Raw genomic sequence first — 26,621 nt, forward strand, 5'->3', positions numbered from 1 at the left:
TAAACTCTCTCTGTGGCCTCAATACACTCCCAACCCTGTCTTCAGAATCAATACACTCTGTCTTCAGAATCAATACACTCTGTGTTCAGAATCAATACCCTCTGTCTTCAGAATCAATACACTCTGTCTTCAGAATCAATACACTCTGTCTTCAGAATCAATACACTCCCAACCCTGACTTCAGAATCAATACACTCTGTGTTCAGAATCAATACACTCTGTGTTCAGAATCAATACACTCTGTCTACAGAATCAATACACTCTGTGTTCAGAATCAATACACTCTGTGTTCAGAATCAATACCCTCTGTGTTCAGAATCAATACACTCTGTCTTCAGAATCAATACCCTCTGTCTTCAGAATCAATACACTCTGTGTTCAGAATCAATACCCTCTGTGTTGAGAATCAATACACTCTGTCTTCAGAATCAATACCCTCTGTCTTCAGAATCAATACCCTCTGTCTTCAGAATCAATACACTCTTTGTTCAGAATCAATACACTCTGTGTTCAGAATCAATACACTCTGTGTTCAGAATCAATACACTCTGTGTTCAGAATCAATACCCTCTGTGTTGAGAATCAATACACTCTATGTTCAGAATCAATACCCTATGTGTTGAGAATCAATACCCTCTGTGTTGAGAATCAATACCCTCTGTGTTGAGAATCAATACACTCTGTCTTCAGAATCAATACACTCCCAACCCTGTCTTCAGAATCAATACACTCTGTCTTCAGAATCAATACCCTCTGTGTTGAGAATCAATACACTCTGTGTTCAGAATCAATACACTCTGTGTTCAGAATCAATACCCTCTGTGTTGAGAATCAATACACTCTGTCTTCAGAATCAATACCCTCTGTCTTCAGAATCAATACACTCTGTGTTCAGAATCAATACACTCTGTGTTCAGAATCAATACACTCTGTGTTCAGAATCAATACCCTCTGTGTTGAGAATCAATACCCTATGTGTTGAGAATCAATACCCTCTGTGTTGAGAATCAATACCCTCTGTGTTGAGAATCAATACACTCTGTCTTCAGAATCAATACACTCCCAACCCTGTCTTCAGAATCAATACACTCTGTCTTCAGAATCAATACCCTCTGTGTTGAGAATCAATACACTCTGTCTTCAGAATCAATACACTCCCAACCCTGTCTTCAGAATCAATACACTCTGTGTTCAGAATCAATACACTCTGTGTTCAGAATCAATACCCTCTGTCTTCAGAATCAATACACTCTGTGTTGAGAATCAATACACTCTGTCTTCAGAATCAATACACTCTGTCTTCAGAATCAATACCCTCTGTCTTCAGAATCAATACACTCTGTGTTCAGAATCAATACACTCTGTCTTCAGAATCAATACACTCCCAACCCTGTCTTCAGGATCACAAGGATGTGAAGGCTGCAACAGAAAGTTAGACACAATGAATCTTCCACATGTTGGAGACACATTGAGACGATCTGCTTTCCTTTGTATCAATTAAGATACAGGAGTTGTTTTGTTTGTAAATTTCTGCAGCTGAGAAAAAAAAACAGAATTGAAAATAAATGGAGCTGATTAATGAAGGCTCAAAACATGCAACACATGTAGTTCTTTCACTTCACTTTTCTTGTTGTTGGGTAAGACACTAAAGAAATCTCTATCTGATATACTTTTCAATTCATTACACAGAGTAAAGATTCCTCTATTGAAGTGTCTTTAAAAATGTGAATGATTTGGATTATCCTTTATATACTCACCTGCATGAAAACATCATGTGTGAAAATGTAAGACCACTGTGTTTTAATTGGGCATCTTAAACAACTTTTAAAAAGTGTAATGCATTTTACCATTTGTGGCTCTGTGTTCCTTTTCTCTTACTATTTAATTGAATTGCATGTGTGGGCTATTCAAGTCATCAATTAAATCAGACAATCACTAATTTGTCTGTGCTGAAAAATTTTCCAAGATTTTCAGTTACATGGTTTGATTTCAAATGTACAACAAATCTTGAAAATATTAACTCTACAAAATAGTGTTACAGCTATAGTTGATCATATAAGAATAAAATACATGAAATGCTTACCTGCAGCTTGATGCTGTCTTTGTGTGCTGCTGCTGTACTGCATGCAACAGGAACCAGTGCATTATCCAGCTCCTTCTGTCTGCCTGGCCAGGTACTGGTGATTCCCATAACCTGACTTTAAACACGCCTCTACCTGCCAGCTTCTCCCTCCTCACACTGTAGACTCGATTCACTCGCCAAACCCCCAGAGCCACAGTGAATCCCCTAAAATACCAGAAGGGTTTGTCCAGAACTACCCATCTGAGGTGGAGCTGCACCAAATGACTCAGGTCTGATTTTAATATGCTATTTTAATGAAACAACAACTGTATGCATTGTCCTCGATCTAGTCTATAAATAGCTATCTACCTCTTTTGCTCCCTGACTGTTTAAACAAGTTTGATATTCATCATCATCATATTATTATTAATAATAATAATAATAATAATAATAACACCGTGTAACAATTATTTTTTTTTTTTTTTGGTTCCTGGGTAGTAAGTGTTATTTCCTAATTGCTTATGCCTCAAAAGTATAGAAAATGGCTATTATTCCCCACAAACTTTGCTTTTGTGACCAGGACAGTGATATTTTGAAATTTACCTATTTTCCAGAACATTCCAGATAGATTCAGTGCTGAGTAAACTTGGAGTAACTTCTAGAACTTTCTAGAACTTTCCAGTAATATAAATAGTAGTATAAATACAGGGGCTTTAAACCGACCAGTTCAGTTTAGTTCCAGCTGCCTAAGTGGATACATATCTGCATTTTTCTGAGATGGCATCAATGTGACCAGTCTGTTCGAGGCAATCGGAATCGCCTGTAACTAGAATGAGTGGCGCCTCTTCATTGACAGCTCATCCAGGAGCCTCAAAGCCGTGCTGCTCCATAATGGTAACAAGTACCCGTCTCTTCCCCTGGCTCACTCGGTGCACCTCAAAGAGGATTACAACAGCATCAAGACCTTGCTGGACCCCTTGAAGTATGATGAGTACGGCTGGGAGGTCATAGGAGACTTCAAAATGGTGGCATTCCTGATGGGTCTCCAAGGCGGTTTTACCAAGTTTCCCTGCTATCTTTGCCTTTGGGACAGCAGGGACACCAAGGCGCACTACCACAGGCAGGACTGGCCACAGCGGACCGAGTTCTCTGTGGGAAGGAACAACGTCAAGTGGGAGCCACTTGTGGACCCACGGAAGGTGCTGATGCCACCACTGCACATCAAATTGGGCCTTATGAAACAATTTGTCAGAGCTCTAGATAAGGAGTCGGCAGCCTTCAAGTACCTTCAAGACTTCTTCCCTAAGCTGTCTGAGGCAAAGGTCAAAGCCGGTGTCTTCGTCGGACCACAGATAAAGAAGATCCTGGAATGCAATGAATTCCCCAAGAAGCTCACTAGTAAGGAGAAAGTGGCTTGGAACAGTTTTTTCGCAGTGGTTCGGGGCTTCCTGGGCAATCACAAGGCCGAAAACTATGTGGAGCTTGTTGAGACTCTGGTGAAGAACTACGGCACAATGGGCTGTAGGATGTCCCTCAAAGTCCATATCCTTGATGCTCATCTTGATAAATTCAAGGAGAACATGGGAGCATACTCGGAGGAGCAATGCGAGCGCTTCCACCAGGATATACTGGACTTTGAACGGCGCTACCAAGGACAGTATAACGAGAACATGATGGGAGACTACATTTGGGGGCTGATTCGTGAAAGTGATTTACAGTATAAATGAAAGTGAATGTAACAAAGCTATAAGCAACCTACTCTGCACACCCTTGAACCCCCCCCCCATGCTTTCCACTCTGCACCCCCTTGAGCCCCCCCCCCCATGCTTTCCACTCTGCACCCCCTTGAACCCCCCCATGCTTTCCACTCTGCACCCCCTTGAACCCCCCATGCTTTCCACTCTGCACCCCCTTGAACCCCCACCCATGCTTTCCACTCTGCACCCCCTTGAACCCCCAATGCTTTCCACTCTGCACCCCCTTGAGCCCCCCCATGCTTTCCACTCTGCACCCCCTTGAACCCCCGATGCTTTCCACTCTGCACCCCCTTGAACCCCCACCCATGCTTTCCACTCTGCACCCCCTTGAACCCCCAATGCTTTCCACTCTGCACCCCCTTGAACCCCCCATGCTTTCCACTCTGCACCCCCTTGAACCCCCCATGCTTTCCACTCTGCACCCCCTTGAACCCCCTCATGCTTTCCACTCTGCACCCCCTTGAACCCCCTCATGCTTTCCACTCTGCACCTTTCCAGTTATAAACTAGATACAGGCATGTGGTGTAATTCTGCTCCACTGAAGCACCTGGGCAGATGAATGGGTATGTGAGTATATGTTTTCTGAAACTGTTCTGCACAGAGATCCCTGTGGGACTTTTCTAATTGCAGACCTTAAGGTTTAAGTGAGGAGAGACTGCTGCCTGCAGCATGGGCTGCACCTGTCAGAGCGGTTTCACTATGCTATGGGGGCAGCTATAAGACTGGATTTGACTTTGTTCTCCCTTAAAAAAACGAGTTTACTAATTTATTTTACGCAACATGTCACTTCAGACTGTTGAAGTATTTGTATTATATTTGTGACTCCTAGTGCAGCACAGACTGTTGTAAATAACACCCCACCCCTAACAGAAACGAAGTCGTATGATATCTTATTTAGCCACATGCTGTATAAATACTGCTGCTTGCGGTTAAACCTTCACACTGTCTCGAGACTGTACTTTTATTGACTACAGCTAAGATCACGTGGTGCCCAAATACACTTCCAGAACTGACATCAGCATGCACTGAACCCACTGGACTGTGAATTAAACACATAAATAAATAAATACATTTTATACAGCTACTGATGAGCTGGTGGCGATCAGAGCAAGTCAGAAATGTACAGCAATGACACTTAATAGAATTGACTGTTCACGAACGCGCATTCTTTCAAACGCATTTACCATCATTGACCAGTTTCTCGGGCACCGCTCAATGACGCGCCTTTGGATTTCACGATGACGTCACATTTGCCTAACAGATGCTCACTCGACCCTGGTTTGGTTGTTTTGAGAGCAATCCAGTGAAACACAGCTCGCTTTATCATAGCAACTACAATACATACCATAGCTGTTACTGACAGATAAAATACATACGAAAATAACAGTAATCTGTATCTACTAAAATGAAGCAGGTAATATATATATATATATATAAGATAGATAGATAGATAGATAGATTTGTATTTCTTGTGTTCGTTTGCGATCAGGATACAGCAGCTGGACCCTACCCTAGTCTTAATATTTCTGTAATTGCTTTTGTTGTTATCACTTCTCCTGGATGGTTTTTTTTTTTTTTTTTTTCCAGGCACAGATAGTTGATGACACAGAGGACGTCTCTCTCGATTTCGGAGCTGAAGAAGAAGAGCGAGCGTTAAGAAAAACAAACATAAGGTAAATAAAATAACATTTTAAATCGCACCGTCTCGTGTGGAGCCTCGCCCTCCGTCTGGCGGTGTTTATGCTATGTAAAGAAACCTGTGTTGTAAAATGAATAGCATATATATATATATATATATATATATATATATATATATATATATATATATATATATAAACAAACAAAAAAAAACGTTCTCTCTTCTGCGTTGGTTTTGCTACCTAGCGGTTGATTTATTAGTTTCATTCAAAAAAGAAATATCTCTCTCTCTCTCTCTCTCTCTCTCTCTCTCTCTCTCTCTCTCTCTCTCTATATATATATATATATATATATATATATATATAAACGTGACATTGCATCTTAAAGATCTGTCAACGAGATTATTTAATTGAAACCCATAATGACACTTGACAAACAGTACATGAAACCCAGTGTCACCCATGCCAGGTTTTAATACAAGCTTGATTAGCCACAGTGCAACAAGCTCAGGTGTGTCTTATTAAACTCTTAGTAAAACCGGGGATGGATCACACTGCTATGCATTGGGAGTCTGCTTTGCTGATTGCTTTTACTGTGTTTTACTTCTGGCTTTCTAGACACCCCATGGCTGCCTTTTTCCACCTCTTTTTCCGAATAAGTGCGATTGTCACCTACCTCTTCTGCGACTGGTTCAGCACCAGCTTTGTGGGCTGCTTCCTAACCATCATCGTGCTGCTGTCCTGCGACTTCTGGTCAGTCAAAGTAAGTGAGAGGAACCCTGCCCTGTCAGATACCAGAAGCACATAGATGCAGTGTATTTTGGTATATAAATAAATGTGTGAAATGAATTGACGTTGTTAAATTTGTATAGAGGAGGTCATTCGGCCCATCAGTGCTTGTCTACTTCCTAGCAGCTCATCGATCCCAGTGCTTCAGCATCAACAGCATGGCTAGGTAACCCATTCATTACCCTCCACGCTCTCTGTGAAGAAGTGTCTTCCTGCCCTCTGCCCTAAGTCTATATCCTCTGGTCCTGGTTTCTGTGCTGCTATTAAAGCATTGGCAAGGGTTTTCAAACCTGCATCCCCTTCCCCATGCTAATGAATCTGGAAGTCTATCACAGTTTACCATTTGTGTTGGAGTGTGTGACTAAGAGCCACCTCTCTTGAGCAGCACGTCATCACTCAGACAGGACAGGATTGGATTTGTTTTATTTCTGCAGAACGTAACTGGCAGGCTGCTGGTGAGTCTGCGGTGGGGGAATCAGATAGATGAGGATGGAAGAAGCCAATGGGTGTTTGAAGCAAAGAAGGTAAGAATGGGAAGGTATCCTCTTCCTTAGCTTAACCAAACCTTTAAAAACATCTTCTTTCCTTTCGTTAGCTGAAACCGCTCCCTCACAAAGCCTCTTATCATTTTGATCTGGATCGTTTAACTTTCCAAAATAAATCAGGAACAGAGTAATTGTTATAAAAAAAAGGAAACTTTTATTGTGCTAACAAATCAAGCCCTCCCACACAGATGGAAGAACAGGAACTAAGAGTTGGTACAGACAGCCACAGATAAGTTAGTACAGTAGTCTATTCATCCTGCTACCACTGTATATAGATTCACTTCCTGTGCGACAGCTATTAGAAACACTCCCAAAACCAAATTCATGTGAAATCTGTCTTGTGTTTGATCATTGAGATTCATATGAGATCTGTCTTGTGTTTGTGATAATTCATATGAGATCTGTCTTGTGTTTGTGATAATTCATATGAGATCTGTCTTGTGTTTGTGATAATTCATATGAGATCTGTCTTGTGTTTGTGATAATTCATATGAGATCTGTCTTGTGTTTGATCATTGAGATTCATATGAGATCTGTCTTGTGTTTGTGATAATTCATATGAGATCTGTCTTGTGTTTGTGATAATTCATATGAGATCTGTCTTGTGTTTGTGATAATTCATATGAGATCTGTCTTGTGTTTGATCATTGAGATTCATATGAGATCTGTCTTGTGTTTGTGATAATTCATATGAGATCTGTCTTGTGTTTGTGATAATTCATATGAGATCTGTCTTGTGTTTGTGATAATTCATATGAGATCTGTCTTGTGTTTGTGATAATTCAACCTGGGTCTGGATTCTGTTGTTCCAATGTGTTGTTGTAATTTTTCTCTAAATCTGCCTTCACCTGTTCTGAGTAATCAGAAGTGCCAAGGCTGACGAGATTTCCTCTTTCTATTGAGTTAGGCAAGTGGTCTCGCTCTTGGAAACGGTGTGTGTTTAGTGATGAAGCCCAGTCCCTGCTTTCTAACGAGGCCCCTCCCACTGTCTGCATTGCTTTCTGCAGCCTTCCCCTCACAGCAGAATCTCCACAACCGAAGTGGAGGCCCGGATCTTCTGGCTGGGGCTCGTTCTCTGCCCTCTCATCTGGACGCTCTTCTTTTTTACCACCCTGTTTTCTCTGAAGCTGAAATGGCTGGTATGTCTGAACCACTGCTAACCACATCCACATTAAAACTTATTAAAAGTATTGTCAGAAAGCCGCTGGCAGACGGGTTTGAAAACACAGCTTGTAACTGCAGTGGAAGCCCACACCACTGTACACAGTGTGTTTTGTTTGTGATTGCAGGCCCTGGTCATCGCTGGAATTGCCCTTCAAGCTGCTAACCTCTACGGGTTTGTCCGGTGCAAAGTGGGAGGACAGCCTGGTATCCCCGCGCCGGCTGCTGCTTCATCTCCACAGAGGGTGGGCTGAGCCTCCATCTCCACAGTCACGCACAGTATTTCTAAAAACAAGATGTTTTTTACACAGCCTCCCCTCACCTCCACCTTCTGCCTTCATTGTGGGGGAGGTATTTTTTCCATCCTGTACATCAATTTAGTTTTTTTTGGATTAAGCTGTAGTTTTGCATCTAGATTAATTACTACTTATGTTAGATATTCCAACACACTATACAGACTTTGTTAATCCATTATTGACAAAACATTTGAATTACTAAGATGTGTAGCTGTTGTATGTGCAGTCTACGGTTACAGAATTACCAAAATTGTGACAAGATAAACCAATATTCAAGCTGATATCATCATGATATGAATTTTCAACATGTATTCCGCTGTATATTTTGCAAGTATAATATTACGTTGTGCTCCTTTCTGTTTGTCACCAAGAGGAATCTGCTAACTATTGTTTTTGTTTTGTTTTTCAGCCAGACATCATATTTGGAGAACTATAGATAAAAGGTAAAGTTAAAGCAATTGATAAAGCAACAAAGCATGTCTGCTTTTAAAGGCAGCCGGGAGTGTAGGTGATCTTTACAGTAAGTTAGATCTGCAGTTGAGGTATCTGCTGTGTCTGCAAACTTCTGTCAATCTGTGGCACTGACCACAAGGTTGGCACTTTCTGGCTAACCAGAAACCCGAGGCGCTGTAAACCGAAGTTAAACCAAATAACAGCTTTAAAGACGAGCTGTGTGTTGAGTCCACGCGTGTGTGCACAGGTTTTATTTAAATTGTATTCTATAGTCACTTACAGTTGCAGTGGTCCATTTCGCTCTTCAGCGTGTCACATGTCCGCTTATTTCAAGATGTAAGAACTGATGTAATGGTAACCTTTGCCTTGTATTAAAAAGCAGTATAAATCAAGCCAGGATTAACTGATACATGTTTTGAGGGCTGGGGAAATGAATGCATTTCCCAGAACAGGGTGGATTCAGATGGCTGTAGGTAGAGGTGAAAGTAATTGGTGGTTGTAAGGGAACCAAGTTTTTATTTTTTGGTAAACAAACGTATGAATTCAGCTTTCTGATTGGGCGTGTTGGTTGTAGATTGTGTTTTATAGATCAGCTTCTGTGATGAGCTACATGCCATTGTGAATGCCCATATTCTTCAGTGCCACGAACGTATGGTGACACGCATGGAATGTATTCTGTCTGCATGCACAGCACACAAGTCATGTGATTTCTTGGAAGACAGAGGAGAGGATCAGTGTTTGTAAAATTCCAAATACTTGTTGCTGGGTGCATTGTGTATACATAGCACTAAACGAGGACAGTGTGCCAAGTGGGTGTTGCTGACTTTCTCTTTGTGCTGGCAGTAACCCAGGCTTCTTGTGATCTGAAGCCCATGTCACAACCTTCCGACGTTTCACTTCTTAACTTTTTCCCATTTATGAGAATTTGTTAATCTGAACTAGAGCAGTGATTTGCAGATTTTGTTTTCGATTTATTTCAATTTATTTGTTGGACCAAATCGCACGTAACAAAGTGTATTTTTGTGTTTTTTAATCAAATGAAATTAAAACAAGGAACGTGATCAATACAATTGCTTGACTAGTAGAACTTCACACAGTAAATTACACACGATGCATCACATCTGCAGAACACGTGGTCGATTTGAAAAAAGATGAAACACACTTGACATTCTTCCCCCCCAGACCACATGCTTTAGTTTGCATTTAATCTGTGCTGCAGTACGGCCACAACTACCGGCAGTCACAAAAATATATTTTACAGGCATCTCAGTAGCACAGGAAGCGGTGCATTTTCAAACTGCCTTCCGGCACGCGGTCCCTCCCTTTCATAATTATTCTGCAGTGTCCCTGCTCTGTTAGCCCACACTGTGTTTCTAGAGGGGAGGGAACACAAAGCCAGTGGCTTGTAGTGCCATGCAGTGACCTGAAACCAAGTTTTCCATGTTTCAGCTTTCCATGTTTTGTTGTTGCACCTTTCAGATGCTGAACATCTTTGCAGAAGATACAGTGCCCACAGTTGAGTCTGTGTGGAGAGCTGGCACACAAAGTGTCTTGCCTTGTACAGAGCTTCCTTCTGGAAGCATGTGCATTTATCCTTTTTATAGTTCGGTCTACCGTCTGTGTTGGCTGCTGTAAGAAACTGAATGATTTGTTTGTGTGCCGGGTTTTCCCTAAACCCCTTTTTATTGCATCAAGCTTGCTGTTTGGTGTTGTGAAGCATAATAAAACAGGCGTCGTTCATGTTTATGAAGTCATTAAGCAAGTTTAATTGTACGGTAATGTGGCAAGATAAGATAACTTTGCAGCTTTAATTATTGGTGCTATGTATAGATTGGATTGTACGGTAATGTGGCAAGATAAGATAACTTTGCAGCTTTAATTATTGGTGCTATGTATAGATTGGATTGTACGGTAATGTGGCAAGATAAGATAACTTTGCAGCTTTGATTATTGGTGCTATGTATAGATTGGATTGTACGGTAATGTGGCAAGATAAGATAACTTTGCAGCTTTGATTATTGGTGCTATGTATAGATTGGATTGTACTAATACCAAAGGTTTCATTGTAAATGTGCATCTAGGATACCCATTAAAAAGGGTTTCATTACTAACACTGTATTAAAATAATTGTACTTGGTTCTATTCTGCAAAGCAATATTTCTGAAGGCCTTTGTTTGTGTTATAGCGGTTCATTATTGTAATGCAGGGGGTCAGTTTTGGTTGGGTCACTTTACTTTTTGACTTGAAAACCCGATTTTCCTTCTGCCTTACAGACAATCCGAAGAACGCTGTTTCCAACACAGAAACGCATCAGTTTACTAAACTTTCTGTTCACTTCTACTGAATGACCAACCCAGGCTGCTGTCCAGTCTGTTACCTTAACAACACAGCACCAGGAAAGACAACAAAATGCCTACAAGAAAAAAGACATTCATGATGTGTATTAGAATTATTTATTTTTGGTAATGGAACAATTTGTTTTGAATATTACTGCCTTTGAAACTGCACTGTGTTTTAAAAAAGTATTTTATTTGTCAGTAATAAAATGTTTGCGTTCGTTCGTTGTGGCGTGGTCTTCTTCCTGAGGGGGCAGGGATGTTGTGTGCCGTGACTCTTCACTGCAGGGGAGGATTTATTCTTGTTGATCCTTTTAGTAACGTGGGGCTGGTTTCTCATTCAATCATTTCTGTTTGTAGGTTATGAGATGCACAGTATTCTTTGATACCTGTTTGAAAAACAAGCAAACAAAACAGTTAATAAAAACAAAAACATCAATGTTTTATTACATTTTGTAATTAGTCTGCTTTTAATATAATGGTTTAATTGTTATGTTTTGTGTGTGTGTGAAGCGGTGGGATCCTTGTGATTTGTATTGTACTCTATTGTATTGCAGTATATTGTAACCTCAGCAGTGATCGGTTGGTTGTGATGAAAGTCATTGGTTTTCCTTACTGTCACATTGAGGCTATTAGACAGCAACTGACCTACAGCACAGTAAGTAACGAAATACCAGGAAGCAACAGCAAGTTCTGTGGTGTTGTATTTGAATTATCTGCGTGTCCTGATAAAGGACTAAACAAACCAAAAGATCTTTGACACACAGAAAAAAAACAAAACCAGTAGTTAAGAAAAAAAAAACTAAATAGTGTTAACCTTTAGTTTGAATTTCAGGGAGGGAAGGTGAGACTTCTTTCTCCACCAGCATGTCACTCAATCTAGTGATGCGCTGTCACCAGGTATCCAATCTTTATCCCGCCTCTGTAAAGCACTGCCATTTCTAGCAGTCTGTGTCTCTTTTGAGCTTTGTTTGTTCCACCATCCTCCCGTCCGCCTCCTAAACGTTCCTATTTTCTTATTTCCTATACAGCACCCCGCACAGAGTCTCCGCTGGGGGTGTGTGATCACACTTCCCCTAGCTTCCCAGGCACTCCACCACTCAAGCTCTCTAGTCAACGGGACCCCCAGCCACAATCGTCTTACCTTTCGCATGACGTGCACTATTCTGCTACATTTCCATCTGTACTGGACCTTCAGTTCCTCTGCTCTCTCAAGCTTTGTAATTATACTAACATCTGTTTCTATAGAGCCCCGTCTAAGTGCCTTTGCTGCGTAATCATTTGGGCCTCTATCTTATTTTCTTCCTTGAAGGACTTGATCATAAGTCCGTTCGGCCCTGCCAGGTCAGGGCTGTTCTCCTCCCCCCAGTAGGTTTGCATCCGCATCCGAGCCATCCCCTCGGCTCTCCTGTGGAGTAGGGGACTAACACTGTCTGTTTTCCAGGTCTCGGGGGTCATCCGACCTGCCTTCAGTCAGCAATGTTCCCGATCACGAGACCGAGACTTGCTTTCCTATCCACTCTTCTCTGCTCATAGAGCCTGCTGTAAATCACTCTATAAATCACTCTCTATACACGTTTCGCCGATACTCCGTTAATCCTGGTTATCGCTCCTTTTAAAATATTGAAATAGTTGTTTTCAGTTGTGGGTTTCGATTTTCTCCAGTACGTGACTATCACTGGAAAAGTCATTTTATTATTTAGGGTTTTGCAGATGTTTCTACAATAACTCATATTTGGGGTGGAAAAAAACAACAACATTTCACTTGAACTGGTCTCACGAGCAATATAAAAGGGGGTTCAAATCTGCAGCTTCACAGACAGCACGCTGGCCAGTGGCTAAAGCGCATCAAAGCCGTCACATTGTACACCTCCAATACGAGGGGAAAGCACAGCAAAAAGTTCCTTTTTCAAAACTGCACTTCCTCATGGCAAACAGCCAGTGTTTGTGGGGATTTCTGTTTCTTTGTTTAATTCTGGATTTGTATAAAGCATTGAACAACAACAAACACACACAATTAACACTTTTACAATATTCTGGGGTTAGCTTTTGGTTTATTCTTGCTGCTCTGGAAGGGAAATGTATTTCCATGTTGCCGGAGACTCCTACACTGTATCCTGTTTCATGTCAGCAAACCGTCTCCATGGAGGAGAGATCCACAACATTCATCACAACTGCTTTGCATTGATGCAAAGCTTCTACGGTGCATCTAAACTGTGTCCTATCAGCATTGGGCTTGCAAAAACAACAGAGGGTCTGTGAAAGAAAACCACAAGAACATGGCTGCTGTAAAGCTTAACAGGACCAATTCTATATTAAAAGGAGACGCGTGCTTTAATGTTTCCATGTCTCACTGCAGGGCGCCGGGCAGGGCAAACCAACCGCCGTGCTTCGACTGTGCAATGGCTTTTGCTTTTCTATCAAGCTCACTGCAAGTGTATGCATTTCCAGCACTTACTGTGAATTATACTTCTATAGGCAGCTGTGGCTGCAGATTCTGGCACCTCTGATAAGAAAGACTTCCCTTCATCGCAGCTCTTTCCTACAAAACCAGAAGGGAGAAGTTACTTCACCGGAACTGGAGACGTCTCATTTTGCTGATCCCTTTAATATAGAAATCTCTATAAAGTATACATTACATACACACAGTGGGAGAAAGCTACATAGAGGAAGCAAACTTATTTCTCTCATCCTGGCTGGGCGTCAAGCTTCAGATTGTAAAAACAAGATGACAGCGTTCTAGTAAAACCGATGTACAGCACTGAACTCTCACTAGGTGATGTGTTTTTATTTTACCTTATGTGGTTTTTGAGGTTTGACACCTATCTCAACAAATACTTGCAGTTACTTCCTCCCATCAAGACATGTTTTTTTCAACCTCATTTATTATTATTATTATTATTATTATTATTATTTTTTCTTAGCAGACGCCCTTATCCAGGGCGACTTACAATTGTTACAAGATATCACATTATTTTTACATACAATTACCCATTTATACAGTTGGGTTTTTACTGGAGCAATCTAGGTAAAGTACCTTGCTCAAGGGTACAGCAGCAGTGTCCTCACCGGGGATTGAACCCACAAGGGTCAAGGGTCCAAAGCCCTAACCACTAATCCACACCAGTGAACGCACCACACTGATACCAGGAGTATATGACCTCTTTGTAACATTTGAAATGAGCGTTTACAAAGGATTGGGCAATTTGCTTGTGGTATATCCCAAGCCATGCTTTCACAGCCTGGTTTCATGGTGCAGATGGAGACGTCCCACACTGGTTCCCGGCACACTTCCAGCCCCTTAGTGATCCTTCAGTCCTACCTATCCGCGGGTCCAAAGGCACTTTCCCAAGCAGAGGAATGTTCAGCTCCTTGCACATCTTCTCTGCACCTCCAGTGGTAGGAGGGAAGATCTGAGAATTATTCTGAGAAACAAAACAAACAAAGAAAATCACATAGCCGCCTTTTTTTTATTTTTCACAAGCCTGAAATCAGACTCTCAATATTATTTCGTTCAAGTCACGTACACCAAATATAATGGTGTTTAAGAATGCTTTAAAGGGGGTAACCCCAAGCTTGCTGAACGGTTTGAAACATCCAGAACTTAATCTGGATGCTAGTGTCTCTATTGCTGCTGTCCAGCGGGCTTACTCTATCAAATCTGCTCGTCTCCGACAGCCTAGTAAGAGGCTAGATTCAGTACACATTTATATGTCTATGCAACAAACTGCCCACCAGAGAGATCTGTCTCACCTTGCACTTGGGACACACAAAGCCACTCATGTTCTCAACCACTCCGATAATCGGCAGATTCACCTTCCGGCAGAAAGCGATCTCTTTCCGGACATCCTGCAGGGAGACCTCCTGGACAAGAAGCAGAGGGTGTGTTCATGAGTGCGGTTCGGTTCTGGAAGCGTATGAGAACGCTCCAAAAAGAACTCTGTCCCTTTCAGAGTTCGTTTTAAATCAAGAGGTGGTTTCAGTCCGTTTGGTCAAAAGGAGAAGTCAGTTTGGAAAAATGTTGAAGTGAACCAGCAAAAAGAACTGAATCCTTTTGACGTTCTTTTGCACTGAGGTGCGTACAGTATATAAAAACAAAAGGAACTGAATCCTTTTGTACTGAGGTGCATACAGTATGTGAGAACAAAAGGAACCCAGTTATTTTCCTCCAGAGTTCATTCCCCATAAAGGAATCTGGTGGCGCAGGTTCCTGCAGACGGACAGGAAGCCCGTCTCTCTTACCTGCGGGGTGGTGAGGAGCACAGCCCCGTCGATATGCGTCCCGCTCAGGTACTGCACCACAGACAGGTGCTCATCCGAGGTGCCGGGAGGGGTGTCCACGATCAGATAGTCCACTTCCCCCCAGTCCACGTCTCTCAGGAACTGCTTGATCATGCCTGGCATGAAGAAAAAAAACACAAGGAAGGAGAATTGTGCAGGAACACACAACGCAGGTTGTTAAACAGGGAAGAAATTTAATATAGATTTGATTATATATTTAAGTATTCTTTTAAGATCAGGAAGTATTCATAAAAATAAATAAAGTGTGTTTCCCCACCTAATCAGCTGACAACGCAAGAAAAGAATGTTTAATAGAAATATTTCTAAGAAATGCACTACAGAGGAGTAATTTGGTAAAGCCAAGATTAAGGAACTGAAAGTAATGGTATCACTGTACGGGGGTGTGGGGTGTGGGGGGTAGGGGGTGGGGGTGCAGCAGATGGTCAGATTGTGGGTTTTTCAGGAACCAGAAACCCCAGGTGTCCACTCCACAAGGCTGAAGGGAAAGAAAGGGGAGTGCACCCACGCAATGATTCTTAGTGCAGGGCTCCACAGCTACGAGATTGCATTGTTTGTGTTCCACCTTGTAACAAGAATGCTCTTGATGTAGCTTTTGTTGCAAGCAGAGAGACAGAAGCCCCAAGAAACATACCACAGTAGCTAACACATGACTTCCTCAAACGAACGCTAATCAGCACACAGTGAGATGCTTCAGAGCTCTGGCTTCGAGGGATGCATGGGGTGAAAGGGTGCCCTCTTCAGTGATTCTATGGTATTGCACTCACAATAAATGCACCTGTATATTACTGGAAAAAAGACTGAGTGAGGGACTTAAACACCTTCGTGAAATATCTATTCTACTGTTAAAGCTGTACAACGTGCACTTTGTGTTGAACAGGAGCATCTGAAAGCATCCCTGAATGCGAGGACTGCGCAGTGTCTGAAAGCATCACCGCATGCGAGAGAATGCGAGGACTGCGCAGTGTCTGAAAGCATCACCGCATGCGAGAGAATGCGAGGACTGCGCAGTGTCTGAAAGCATCACCGCATGCGAGAGAATGTGAGAACTGCGCAGTGTCTGAAAGCATCACCGCATGCGAGAGAATGCAAGGACTACGCAGTGTCTGAAAGCATCACCGCATGCGAGAGAATGCGAGGACTGCGCAGTGTCTGAAAGCAGAAAGAATGCGAGGACTGCATACTAACCGTTCTTTTTGGGACCCCGCCAGATGACTGCGTCATCCGGACTGCTCAGGAGAAAGCCAATGGACATCACTGCCAGATTGTCTTCAACGTACTGCAAAGAGAGAGCAGAGCACTCTGTAGCAGGCGACAGCGCTGTGTCCTCTGGAATGGGGCCGCACAGATTCACTGTGCAGTGTCGAGTCCTCATGCTGGAGCTCACAGCCTGTTAACTCTGCAGCTCTCTGTAATGTTGCCAATGTTGTTCTTGAACAGAAAGTTAATAGTAAAAGTCCTCCTTGCTTAAACTACTCTGAATAGTAAACTTTTCAAACCACAGGCTCATGTTTGCTGAGTTTCCAGAAGGAGCCCCTTGCATGATAACTCAATGCCCCTACGTAGTGGAGGTCAGAGGTTATCAAGGTGGGCTGCAGGGGCTGGGGGGGCTACTGGGGGTCACTCGTCTTTGTGATGCACTTGAAACACCGGACTAACTTTCCAGCTGCTTTGCAACATGTACAAAATCCCCCCACAGCTCTCCAGCGTGAAGTGAGTTTGTGTAACCTTCACGGGGCCGGTGACGTCCCTCACACACTTCTGGCTGAATTCCGACTTGCACACTTTCTGGCATGAAGTCGTGGGGCCAGATTCTCAAAGAACCCTCCAATTACAAACAGCGTCAGACTGCTTACTCTACAAGCCCCTGAATGAAAGGGGTTTTTGTCTGGTTTGTAGCCCATGTATTACTGCTGTTTTGCTGTGCGTGGGGTGGGGAAGGCAAGCGCGTTCAAAGTTATTTATTTATTTATTTTTTTTTTTTTTTTATAAATTTAGTCGTTGCCAATTATTTTTATTATTTTCTCCCAATTTGGAATGGCCAACTATTTTTTAGGCTCAGCTCACCGCTACCACCCCTGCGCTGACTCGGGAGGGCAAACTCAGGAACCCCTCAAAGTATTCTTTTGACCTTCGGATGTTATCTTTGCTTTGCATCACAATAGCAAAAACAGAGCAGCAGAAAATGACAGACACCAGCTACCTAAGAGAACAGGCAGAATGACATACTGTGAATTTATCTCCAGAAAATGACCCCCCCAACAGTGACAAAATCTTATCTTACCACTGGAGACCACCCGGAGCCACTCTGGTGAACCTGTAAGGTGGACAATAAACAATGTTACAGGAGTCACACGTGAATGTTACACACATCCCCCCTTCAACACCTACCCTTCACTGCACAAACCAGTGCCCTTCAACACCTACCCTTCACTGCAAGCACCCTTCAACACCTACCCTTCACTGCAGAGACCAGCACCCTTCACTGCACAGACCAGCACCCTTCAACACCTAACCTTCACTGCACAGACCAGCACCCTTCAACACCTACCCTTCACTGCACAGACCAGCACCCTTCAACATGCTTCCTCTTGCAAAGCAAGGCCAAAGCTGCTGGGATAGGTGCGATCTGCTGCCCCATAGGCTGACATGCTAATTATTAGCAATTACTCCTGAGAATGAGATGTTTTTATTTATCAAATGATTCCTATTATTATTATTAATATTATTATTATTATTATTATTATTATTATTATTATTATTTAGTGATGCAATTTCAATACAGCAGTTGCTTGGAAAGAGAAAGCTCTTCTCCTGCTTTTCGTTAGAACTAGTTTATCTAATGATATTTTTGTAATGGGTGTGCATCTGAACTGCATGCAAACAACCAGACAGAGTCAGACGGGCAGACATGCAGGCAGGCAGGCAGACAGGGGCAGGCAAGCAGGCAGACAGGCAGACAGAGACAGGCAGGCAGAGACAGACAGGGGCAGGCAAGCAGGCAGACAGGCAGACAGAGACAGGCAGGCAGAGACAGGCAGGCAGACAGACAGACAGGGGCAGGCAGGCAGACAGCTCTCCTGCCCATCTCTGCACTGCTAGCAGTATCGGTACATGTATCTAAGGGTTTATTTCCTGAGCTGCACGTTACCTGCTCTCCCTCCAGCCCCATGATCCTCGGTATTGACGGCCCACAGATGTCAACATCAAGCAGAGCAATCTGTTTAGAAGAAGGAATAAAAAAATAAAATAAAACGTGAATAACTGGTTATTGATGGTGCCCTTCTACCATCTACCGAAAAGTAAAGAAGAAATCAAAGATGCTTTTCACTGTGGCAGAAACCTAGACCCCAAACCCATGCCCTTGACATCCCCAATTCACAAGATTCTTGCACCCGACGGGAACACGCTCCTGTTCTCTTAACGGGTGTTAAGCTGGCTCCGACTCCTGTGGGAGTTGGAAAGGAGCTGCAGTTCTGCCATTAAACAGCAGATTAAACACTGCAGGCCCTCCAGCTGCAGAATCAGGTTTGGAAACTGCGTCTCGTTGTGCAATTTCTTTTTCTTGTAAAAAGCTGTGTCTGCTGAACAGGAAGATCGGAGTGAGTTCATCCAAGGGGGAACGTCTGGTCGTTTTTTGAACTCCAGGGACTGTAGATGGCAAAGACAGCTCTGAACACGCTGGGCCGAGGCTCACTTTGTTTTTTATTGCAGTGGTCGCAAAGCCAACATATTTGATGTGTGCGCTCTGTGCTTTACAGAGTCTGGCCAGTACAAGGTAAGACAGAAGGAAAGCAGTGGGAGGAATCAGAATGCAAGTCCAGACTGGGACATGGGCAGTGAAACAGGCTGACATTGAGATGCAAAGCAGCTCCTGCTACCAGCACTGCTGACAGGGGTTCATTGGGAGAGGGGGTTGTGTGCGGACAAGCAATATCTGCCCTGATTTTAACCTTTTGCATAATTAGTAAATGCAATTAAAAAAATCTGCTGATTCTGGTCACAGAAATTCAAACAGAATCTCAGGGTTTATACAAGAACAGTGCATCAGCACACCAGCATCTAAACTAAGGCAACGTTTGGGAAAGTTTGCCTCATTCACAAAAGCAAACTCCAGTTTCCCCAATAATACATACTGTACAATAATAGAATAATACTACACAGCATTGCCATGACCATACAGCACACTTTGCTTCAGTTTTAACTTTTCAAGTCCTAAAAACCACAATGTATGCATGTGATTAATAAACTAAAACTATCATAATAATAATCTCAATGAGGAAGAAAAATGTAGTCCCGTGTCTGTTGTCAATCCAAGTGAATTGTTAGATTTAGATGATGAGACGATGAGGTAACTTTGTTAATTGCGTTACACAGCATGTATTAAAATGAGTCAGTGGTTTAGAGGAGGGGACAGTGTTGAAAATAAATGAAAAGCTTCTGCTTTAAAATCTGCTGCAGGAGCCCAGTGTGCAGTGATGCTTACCTCTTTAGACTCGTCACCTGCTAAACCGTGGGCCAGGTGTGCGCTGAAGGTGCTCTTCCCCACTCCCCCCTTCCCTGACAGAACCAGGACTTTGTGTTTCACAGCAGACATCTTCTGCTTTATCTCTTCTACTGCTGCAATGAATAATAAAGAGAGAAGGTATACTGAAGCAGCATGCTTCTTTAGCAGATAGCATGCAGAAACAGAACATTCAGATTCTTTTCATGATGCGGACACAAAGCAGGCACCACCACTGTAGCTGAAAGAACATTATAGTTGTGCCTTTATAGTTGAATAACAAGGTATTTATGGTAATCCTTATTAATACTACTACTGCTATTATTATTATTATTATTATTATTATTATTATTATTATTATTATTAATAATAATAATAATAATAATAATAATAATAATAATAATAGTGCAATGCAATTCAAACGTCAGTGAGAATTCATATGTAATATCTACGATCTGTATTTATTAAAAAGAATAAGCGCACACACACACACACACACACACGCACACACTCACACACCAGGAAAGCCTGATTAAATTGGCACAGTCAGCCTGTTTTCAAGAGGGATGAGATAAAGAAGAAAGATAATGGGATAGGATACCAGGGTCTGGTGCTTTGGGTGTCCCCGAGGCGCACGCTGCTTGATTGGGGCACCCCTGACACGCTGAGCTCTTCCCAGCCTGGGCACTGGCAGTCCCAGGACAGTCTGCATCAGGGAAACAACAGTTAAGAACGGCACAGTACACCCGCGCCAAGCATTTTATTTTAGTGACTTTTTAAAATACATATGTGTGTTACATTTTTAAATAACATACACACACTCGTATACTACAAATATATAACTTTAACATTCATACGTGTATAAATCTAAAGCAGTGTCCCCCCACCTGGGATTGAACCCACGACCCTCCGGTCAAGAGTCCAGAGCCCTAACCATTACTACTGCAATAAACTCTGAAGCGTTAACTTTTCTTCCACACTTTTTGTTGATAACAACACTAATCTACAGCAACACTGCGTGACGTGTGTCAGCTGTTAGTTACTTCTGTCACAATAATTAGTTTCCAATTGCCTGCGTAGCTTTTTTGTGAATTACACACGCAGCCTTGATTTTAAACGACTTTATTAACTAATGTCCGACGACGCGTTTTGGTGTAAAATCGTACTCTAGTATTAAAAGGTTCACATGCTGTGGACTCACGTTCAGGTGCGTCACTCGGTATGTCTGCCATTCTGAATCTGTTCACTTAGTACAGCGCTTCCTGGTTGAGACATGTGAGACGGGTGCGCATGGGAAATACTTTCGAGGCGACTCTGGAAAAATGGTTCCGCTGTAAAAATTAGAGCGGCAAATTGGAGTTTCCAGGAATAGTCGTGTTCTTTTGAGCTGAAAGTCGACTGAGAACTAACTGTTGGGTCCGGGGAAGTGGTTAAAGAAAAGGGCTTGTAACCACGAGGTCCCCGGTTCAAATCCCATCTCAGCCACTGACTCATTGTGTGACCCTGAGCAAGTCACTTAACCTCCTTGTGCTCCGTCTTTCAGATGAGACGTTGTTGTAAGTGACTCTGCAGCTGATGCGTAGTTCACACACCCTAGTCTCTATAAGTCTCCTTGGATAAAGGTGTCTGCTAAATAATAATAATATATTTTTTCTAAACTTGCCATTTAACAAACAGGTGACATATATTGGTGGTTGCAGGGGCTGTATTCTGCAAACCTGTTAGAGACGAACGTGTACATTTACTTTAATTTTAATTGATTTATTTGTGACTATCAATTGGCATAGTTTATAATAATAATAATAATAATAATAATAATAATAATAATAATAATAATAATAACACATTTGTTTAATAATGTTGGTGGTAGGATACCATTTATGTGCACATACATTCTCAGTGGGATGCATTCAAAGTATTTTGATGTATTCATTTATTTTATCGATATTATCTACATGTGGTTTTGCCAGATGTAGTTCTCTGCTAGTTAACCCCAATGACGGGCAGATTCATTGTCGCGTACAGCCTTATGATGTCATTATAACTTCACAGTTTGGGTTTAAAAGTGTAACAACCCACCCCACAGGAGGTCCGAAGGACCTTGCTGAATTATCGTATCGATGCTAACGGCACCGGATGAAGGTCCAGTCTGGAATACCTGGGTTCAACGAGCTCTGCTGCTTACTTTCACACAGCACCCCCCAGACGCCCGATCAACGAAACCACCATGAGAGACAGCTACAGGAGCCACCGCCCGCCACAGCACCACTCCCACAAGGTTCTGTGGGGCGGCTGCGTGGAATCCGGCGGAGACCTTGCGATGTTGAACGCTCCTAACACAGCCCGTATTTTAGTCATCACACCCCCGAAGACAGGTTCAGGTCCAACCTGGCCCACTATCATGGCAGCAGTGTGGAGTAGTGGTTAGGGCTCTGGACTCTTGACCGGAGGGTCTTGGGTTCAATCCCCGGTGGGGACACTGCTGCTGTACCCTTGAGCAAGGTACTTTACCTAGATTGCTCCAGTAAAAACCCAACTGTATAAATGGGTAATTGTATGCAAAAATAATGTGATATCTTGTAACAATTGTAAGTTGCCCTGAATAAGGGCGTCTGCTAAGAAATAAATAATAATAATCCTCAGTTATGATCAGGCTTTCTGCATGGCGTTTACATTATACAAGCATCCTTATGCAAAAGGAGGTGCACTTGCTTTGCTTGCTGCTCTCCCTGGGCTCTGCAGCTTTGACTAACAGTAGATGTGTTCACACCGATAGCCAGGCCACTTGCACAGCAGATGGCAGTATGCTGATGCTGAATCCACAGATTCAAATGAAAACAGGAAAGACACACTGATAGGGGAGGCTTGGCCACCCCAGTACCGGTTGGTCCGCTCTTGTATTTGCATAGCAATGCAGCTTTGTTAAGAGTCCTGTAAGTCTGCTGAAGGGAACGCAGCTGAGCAGGCAGTCTGGAACGAGAAAGCCTCAGGTCACTGCAGACAGCAGTTCATTGAGAAGTGCTGAGTTGGCTGTGAAGGGGTGTGGTCGCTGGAGGAGGCTTGGTGTGGTGGGGGCTGCTTTTTTCTTCATGCTTTTCTCAAGGTTGTACTTTGCATTGACCTCAGTTTGCTGTGTTTTTATTATTGTGCTTTACCGTACCTCACTGGGCTTTACAGTGCTTACCTGTGCTTCCTCATGCTTTCACTGTGCTCTCTCACACTTTGAATTTGAATATATAGGATTTCACAAGTTTAAACAGAGCTACCCAGAGCCCGCAGACCCCATCACACTGCCGTTGAATACAAAGCAACAGACACTGGAAAAAAGACACAGAAGCCCACCTTGATTCTCCAGCGTTAATCTTGACTGAGTGTCTGGAGGATGAGCTCCCATGAGAAGGTGTGAATACCTGTGCAGGTTTTGAAACCTTGCAGTGTAGCTGGTTCACAAGCCTGTGTGCCTGCCTGCCTGTCTGCCTGCCTGTCTGCCTGTCTGTCTGTCTGTCTGCCTGCCTGTCTGCCTGTCTGTCTGTCTGTCTGTCTGTCTGTCTGTCTGTCTGTCTGCCTGCCTGCCTGCCTGCCTGCCTGTCTGTCTGCCTGTCTGCCTGCCTGCCTGTCTGTCTGCCTGCCTGTCTGCCTGCCTGCCTGCCTGTCTGCCTGTCTGTCTGTCTGCCTGTCTGTCTGTCTGTCTGTCTGTCTGCCTGTCTGTCTGCCTGTCTGGCCGCCTGTCTGCCTGCCTGTCTGTCTGCCTGCCTGCCTGCCTGCCTGCCTGCCTGCCTGCCTGCCTGTCTGTCTGCCTGTCTGCCTGTCTGCCTGTCTGCCTGCCTGTCTCTGTCTGTCTGCCTGTCTGTGAACCAGTGGGTATGCACAATACACAAAGCATGTTTGCTGTCACATAGTGTTGATTCAGGCAGCAGTATTTCCAGTGCAGTGGTTAGCTGGCATTGTGAAGCTTTGCTGTGCACGACGGTTGCAACGTACATGCAAATTGCTTGGGGGGGGGGGAGGGGGGGCTGGGGTGGAGGGAGGGAGGGAGTGAGAGGGGGGGGAGGGGCAGGAGAGGGGGGGGGGTGGCTAACATGGGCACAGGTGCTGTATAACCTGTTCGTAGAGGTTACTATTAAGTTGAGTTTGTTAAAGGATAAAAGTATACACACATGTTAATCATCATGTTAATGTATTCAATTAAATAATAACATATGTTAAATGCATTTGGAAAAAAAATGTGTCTACCATATCTGTCTATCTATTATAGGAAAATATATAGATATTCCATCTGAAGATCTGTTAACATAAGGTGTGGGTGGGAGAGGAAGGGAGAGAGAGAGCGAGAAAGAGCGAGAAAGAGTGAGAGGGAGAGAGAGAGAGCGAGAGGAAGAGAGAGGGAGAGAGAGAGGGAGCTGAGCTAGCAGGTGTGTTCAAAGCTGGCAGATAATCCTGCTGCCTGTTTTTTCATCAAGACTGTGAGACAGCAAGGCAGCGAGACAGCGAGACAGCTCCAAATAGCATAAAAGACCCACATCTGAACAATGCATCTTAATGGAAAATGTACAAGATTGCAGACCTGATTCAAAGACCAGGATCAAACTTGGATCAGGATGTTGTAAAGTTTGCTAAAAGCCACGTAAACGCTATTATCACATATGAGAAATCAACCAATCACTGTTAATGATCTTGTCCTGTGTAAAGATGGGCTTAGAACATGACAGAATTCTAAAGTACAAAAACAGCATCACTTGGTTTTATGTAGTTCCTGAGTACAGTGTTTGTTTTAGTGATTAATAATAAGTTAACACGTTGTGTGTCGGCTGTCTCTTGTTCATTTACACAGTTTGAACAGCACAGCAATAACAGGCACCCTACACTCACTGAATTAACGTATTATATTTATAGGTGCTGTGGTTCTCAAACCCTCCTCTTGTTTCACTCCAGCGTTTCTCTCCCGGAGTCCTGGGCAAAGTGTTCGGACAACAACATCCTGCGATCCCAGAGGGAGAACGCTCTGTGTCAGCAAGGCTGCGGGACGAGGCAGAGAGAGCCATGGAGCTGGCCTCCAGACACATGTGGAGCCAGTACAACACAGTCAGCGTAGCCTTCACCAACCATGTCCACGAGGTAGCCAGCGCCAAGAGCAAGCTGCTGACCCACTTAGACCAGGAGCGCTGCCCCGGGGGCACACCAGCGCTGTGCAGGGACTGGACGGGTCATTGCAGCTAAAAGGAGATCTGTGGTCATGTGGAGGCAGGTTCCGATGGCGTTGCAGCCCAGGGGACCAGCGATGAGCAAATTCACACAGCGATGAGTAAATTCACACAGCGATGAGTAAATTCGCCTGGTGTTCTGTATAGGGTTCTGGTCTAGTCTGATAAATTAGGCCAGCCTGTGAATGAGCCATGTTTACCACATGACTTCAGTTCCATGGCAACTCCCATATAGTATATATATAAAAAATAGTACTGCATTCTAGTAGAGGGATTCGATACTGAACTCTACCAGAGAATAGTATAGCATCGCTTTTAATGCATGGTTCAGCCTCTGTCCTCTGTCTTCCCTTATAATAATTTACCATGTTAGTTTTGCACAGTAATTTTGCAGTCCCCCCATGTTTATACTATGCATTTACCGTAGTTTACCATATATTTTAGCATGCTTTGCCATGCTTTATTACAGATTGCTATGCTTTTACAATGGTACGCCTCTATCAGGCTGGTGTGTTTCTGTGTGAATCGTGTTCCTCTTTAATAGAGCTCGTCAGTATTTGAGTTGGCATAGCTTCCTGATGCAAGCAGACAGTGTGTTTGCATAGCTAAGCAGCCCTGAATAACCGAAGAGGGAGGGGTGAAAACGTCCATTGTTTAAGTGAAAGAACCTTCATGAGAATGAAAAGAGAGAGCCCCTCATTCCCTCTGAGTGGATCAGAAGTGAGTCATGACGGATCACGCCACAGCGAGCGAGAGAATGTCTAACCACAGACGTGTCCTTTACTGGCACGTCTACTCAATCGCACTAGAAGAATGGGTTAAGAAGAATGGGGGCCGTGGGTGTTTCAATGCATTAAGAAATTCTATGAGCGACTCAAAAGGGCGATGGCAATACAGAATGAGCTTTGTTACACAAAAAGACTTTTCGGAGCTCTTCAATGCTTTGCTTTGGTCATGCCTGTGAAGGGAGGAGTGTCCCTCCTGTAAGACAAATGTCTTCAGAACCGGACTGATAGCATCTTTCATGGCAAATGTGATCTGGATCACATGACGTGAGGGCGGTGCCTTGCTCTCCTCTGACATAGAGAGGAAAGGAAATGATATGAGAGGCGTGGCGCACGTCCTGCTGTGTTGAAGTTCATCAAGGTCTGCTTTCAGAACAGGTGAACATAATGCAAAATAAAGTGTTAATGAAACAGCTGTAGTTACTGGAAGCTCAGAAGGATCATTTAGGGAGTCAAAGGCGTGCCTTAAGTGTTTATTACTAATGTGACTGCTGAATTCCAAACTGCTCAAAGAAACCTAATATATTCAATGATGCTAGTTTTTACCTGATAATCTAGAATGGCCCTGACCCCCTGACCTCTGACCCCCTGATCTGTGGCGCTGTGTGTCTTTCAGACTGTCCAGGACAGAGAGGACCATCTTGTGTTTCCCGTCCTCCGGCTGATGGAGGAGATCCATAGTCTCCAGGACACGGTTAGGACTCTGAGGCTGGGCTTGGCAGAGACGTGGAGGACCCTGCAGGATCTGGTGAATACCAAGTCCCTGCTGGAGAGCGGCCTCTCCAGGAAGACTCAC

The 26,621-nt window shown here is 43.4% G+C and overlaps 2 protein-coding genes across 2 annotated transcripts; one reads left to right on the forward strand and one right to left on the reverse strand.

Annotated features, from left to right (window-relative positions):
- The first annotated feature begins 5,017 nt into the window (after positions 1–5,017).
- Positions 5,018–11,130, forward strand: LOC117973752 (Golgi apparatus membrane protein TVP23 homolog A-like). The gene is made up of 8 exons (XM_034926962.2): positions 5,018–5,233; positions 5,407–5,492; positions 6,075–6,219; positions 6,680–6,769; positions 7,798–7,929; positions 8,080–8,196; positions 8,657–8,690; positions 10,974–11,130. Exons 1-7 carry the CDS (start codon positions 5,225–5,227, stop codon positions 8,681–8,683), a joined length of 606 nt encoding a protein of 201 aa, XP_034782853.1. The 5' UTR covers positions 5,018–5,224; the 3' UTR covers positions 8,684–8,690; positions 10,974–11,130.
- A 4-nt stretch (positions 11,131–11,134) lies between these two features.
- Positions 11,135–21,163, reverse strand: nubp1 (nucleotide binding protein 1 (MinD homolog, E. coli)). The gene is made up of 11 exons (XM_034926961.2): positions 21,041–21,163; positions 20,441–20,545; positions 19,822–19,955; positions 18,487–18,555; positions 17,620–17,652; positions 16,524–16,614; positions 15,279–15,433; positions 14,790–14,900; positions 14,359–14,461; positions 13,495–13,578; positions 11,135–11,425 (listed from the first exon to the last, which is right to left on the reverse strand). Exons 1-11 carry the CDS (start codon positions 21,069–21,071, stop codon positions 11,373–11,375), a joined length of 969 nt encoding a protein of 322 aa, XP_034782852.1. The 5' UTR covers positions 21,072–21,163; the 3' UTR covers positions 11,135–11,372.
- Positions 21,164–26,621: the final 5,458 nt, after the last annotated feature.

Source organism: Acipenser ruthenus, chromosome 22 (genome assembly GCF_902713425.1).
Source record: "Acipenser ruthenus chromosome 22, fAciRut3.2 maternal haplotype, whole genome shotgun sequence".
NCBI lineage: Eukaryota > Metazoa > Chordata > Actinopteri > Acipenseriformes > Acipenseridae > Acipenser > Acipenser ruthenus.

Coding starts and splice junctions, on each gene's coding strand:
- LOC117973752 (XM_034926962.2), top strand. Junction 5,493..6,074: donor TTAAGAAAAACAAACATAAG/GTAAATAAAATA, acceptor CTGGCTTTCTAG/ACACCCCATGGCTGCCTTTT. Junction 6,220..6,679: donor GCGACTTCTGGTCAGTCAAA/GTAAGTGAGAGG, acceptor TTATTTCTGCAG/AACGTAACTGGCAGGCTGCT.
- nubp1 (XM_034926961.2), bottom strand. CDS start 21,071: ATGGCAGACATACCGAGTGACGCACCTGAAC. Junction 19,956..20,440: donor ACCCAAAGCACCAGACCCTG/GTATCCTATCCC, acceptor TATTCATTGCAG/CAGTAGAAGAGATAAAGCAG. Junction 13,579..14,358: donor GCCTTTGGACCCGCGGATAG/GTAGGACTGAAG, acceptor CTGGTTTTGTAG/GAAAGAGCTGCGATGAAGGG.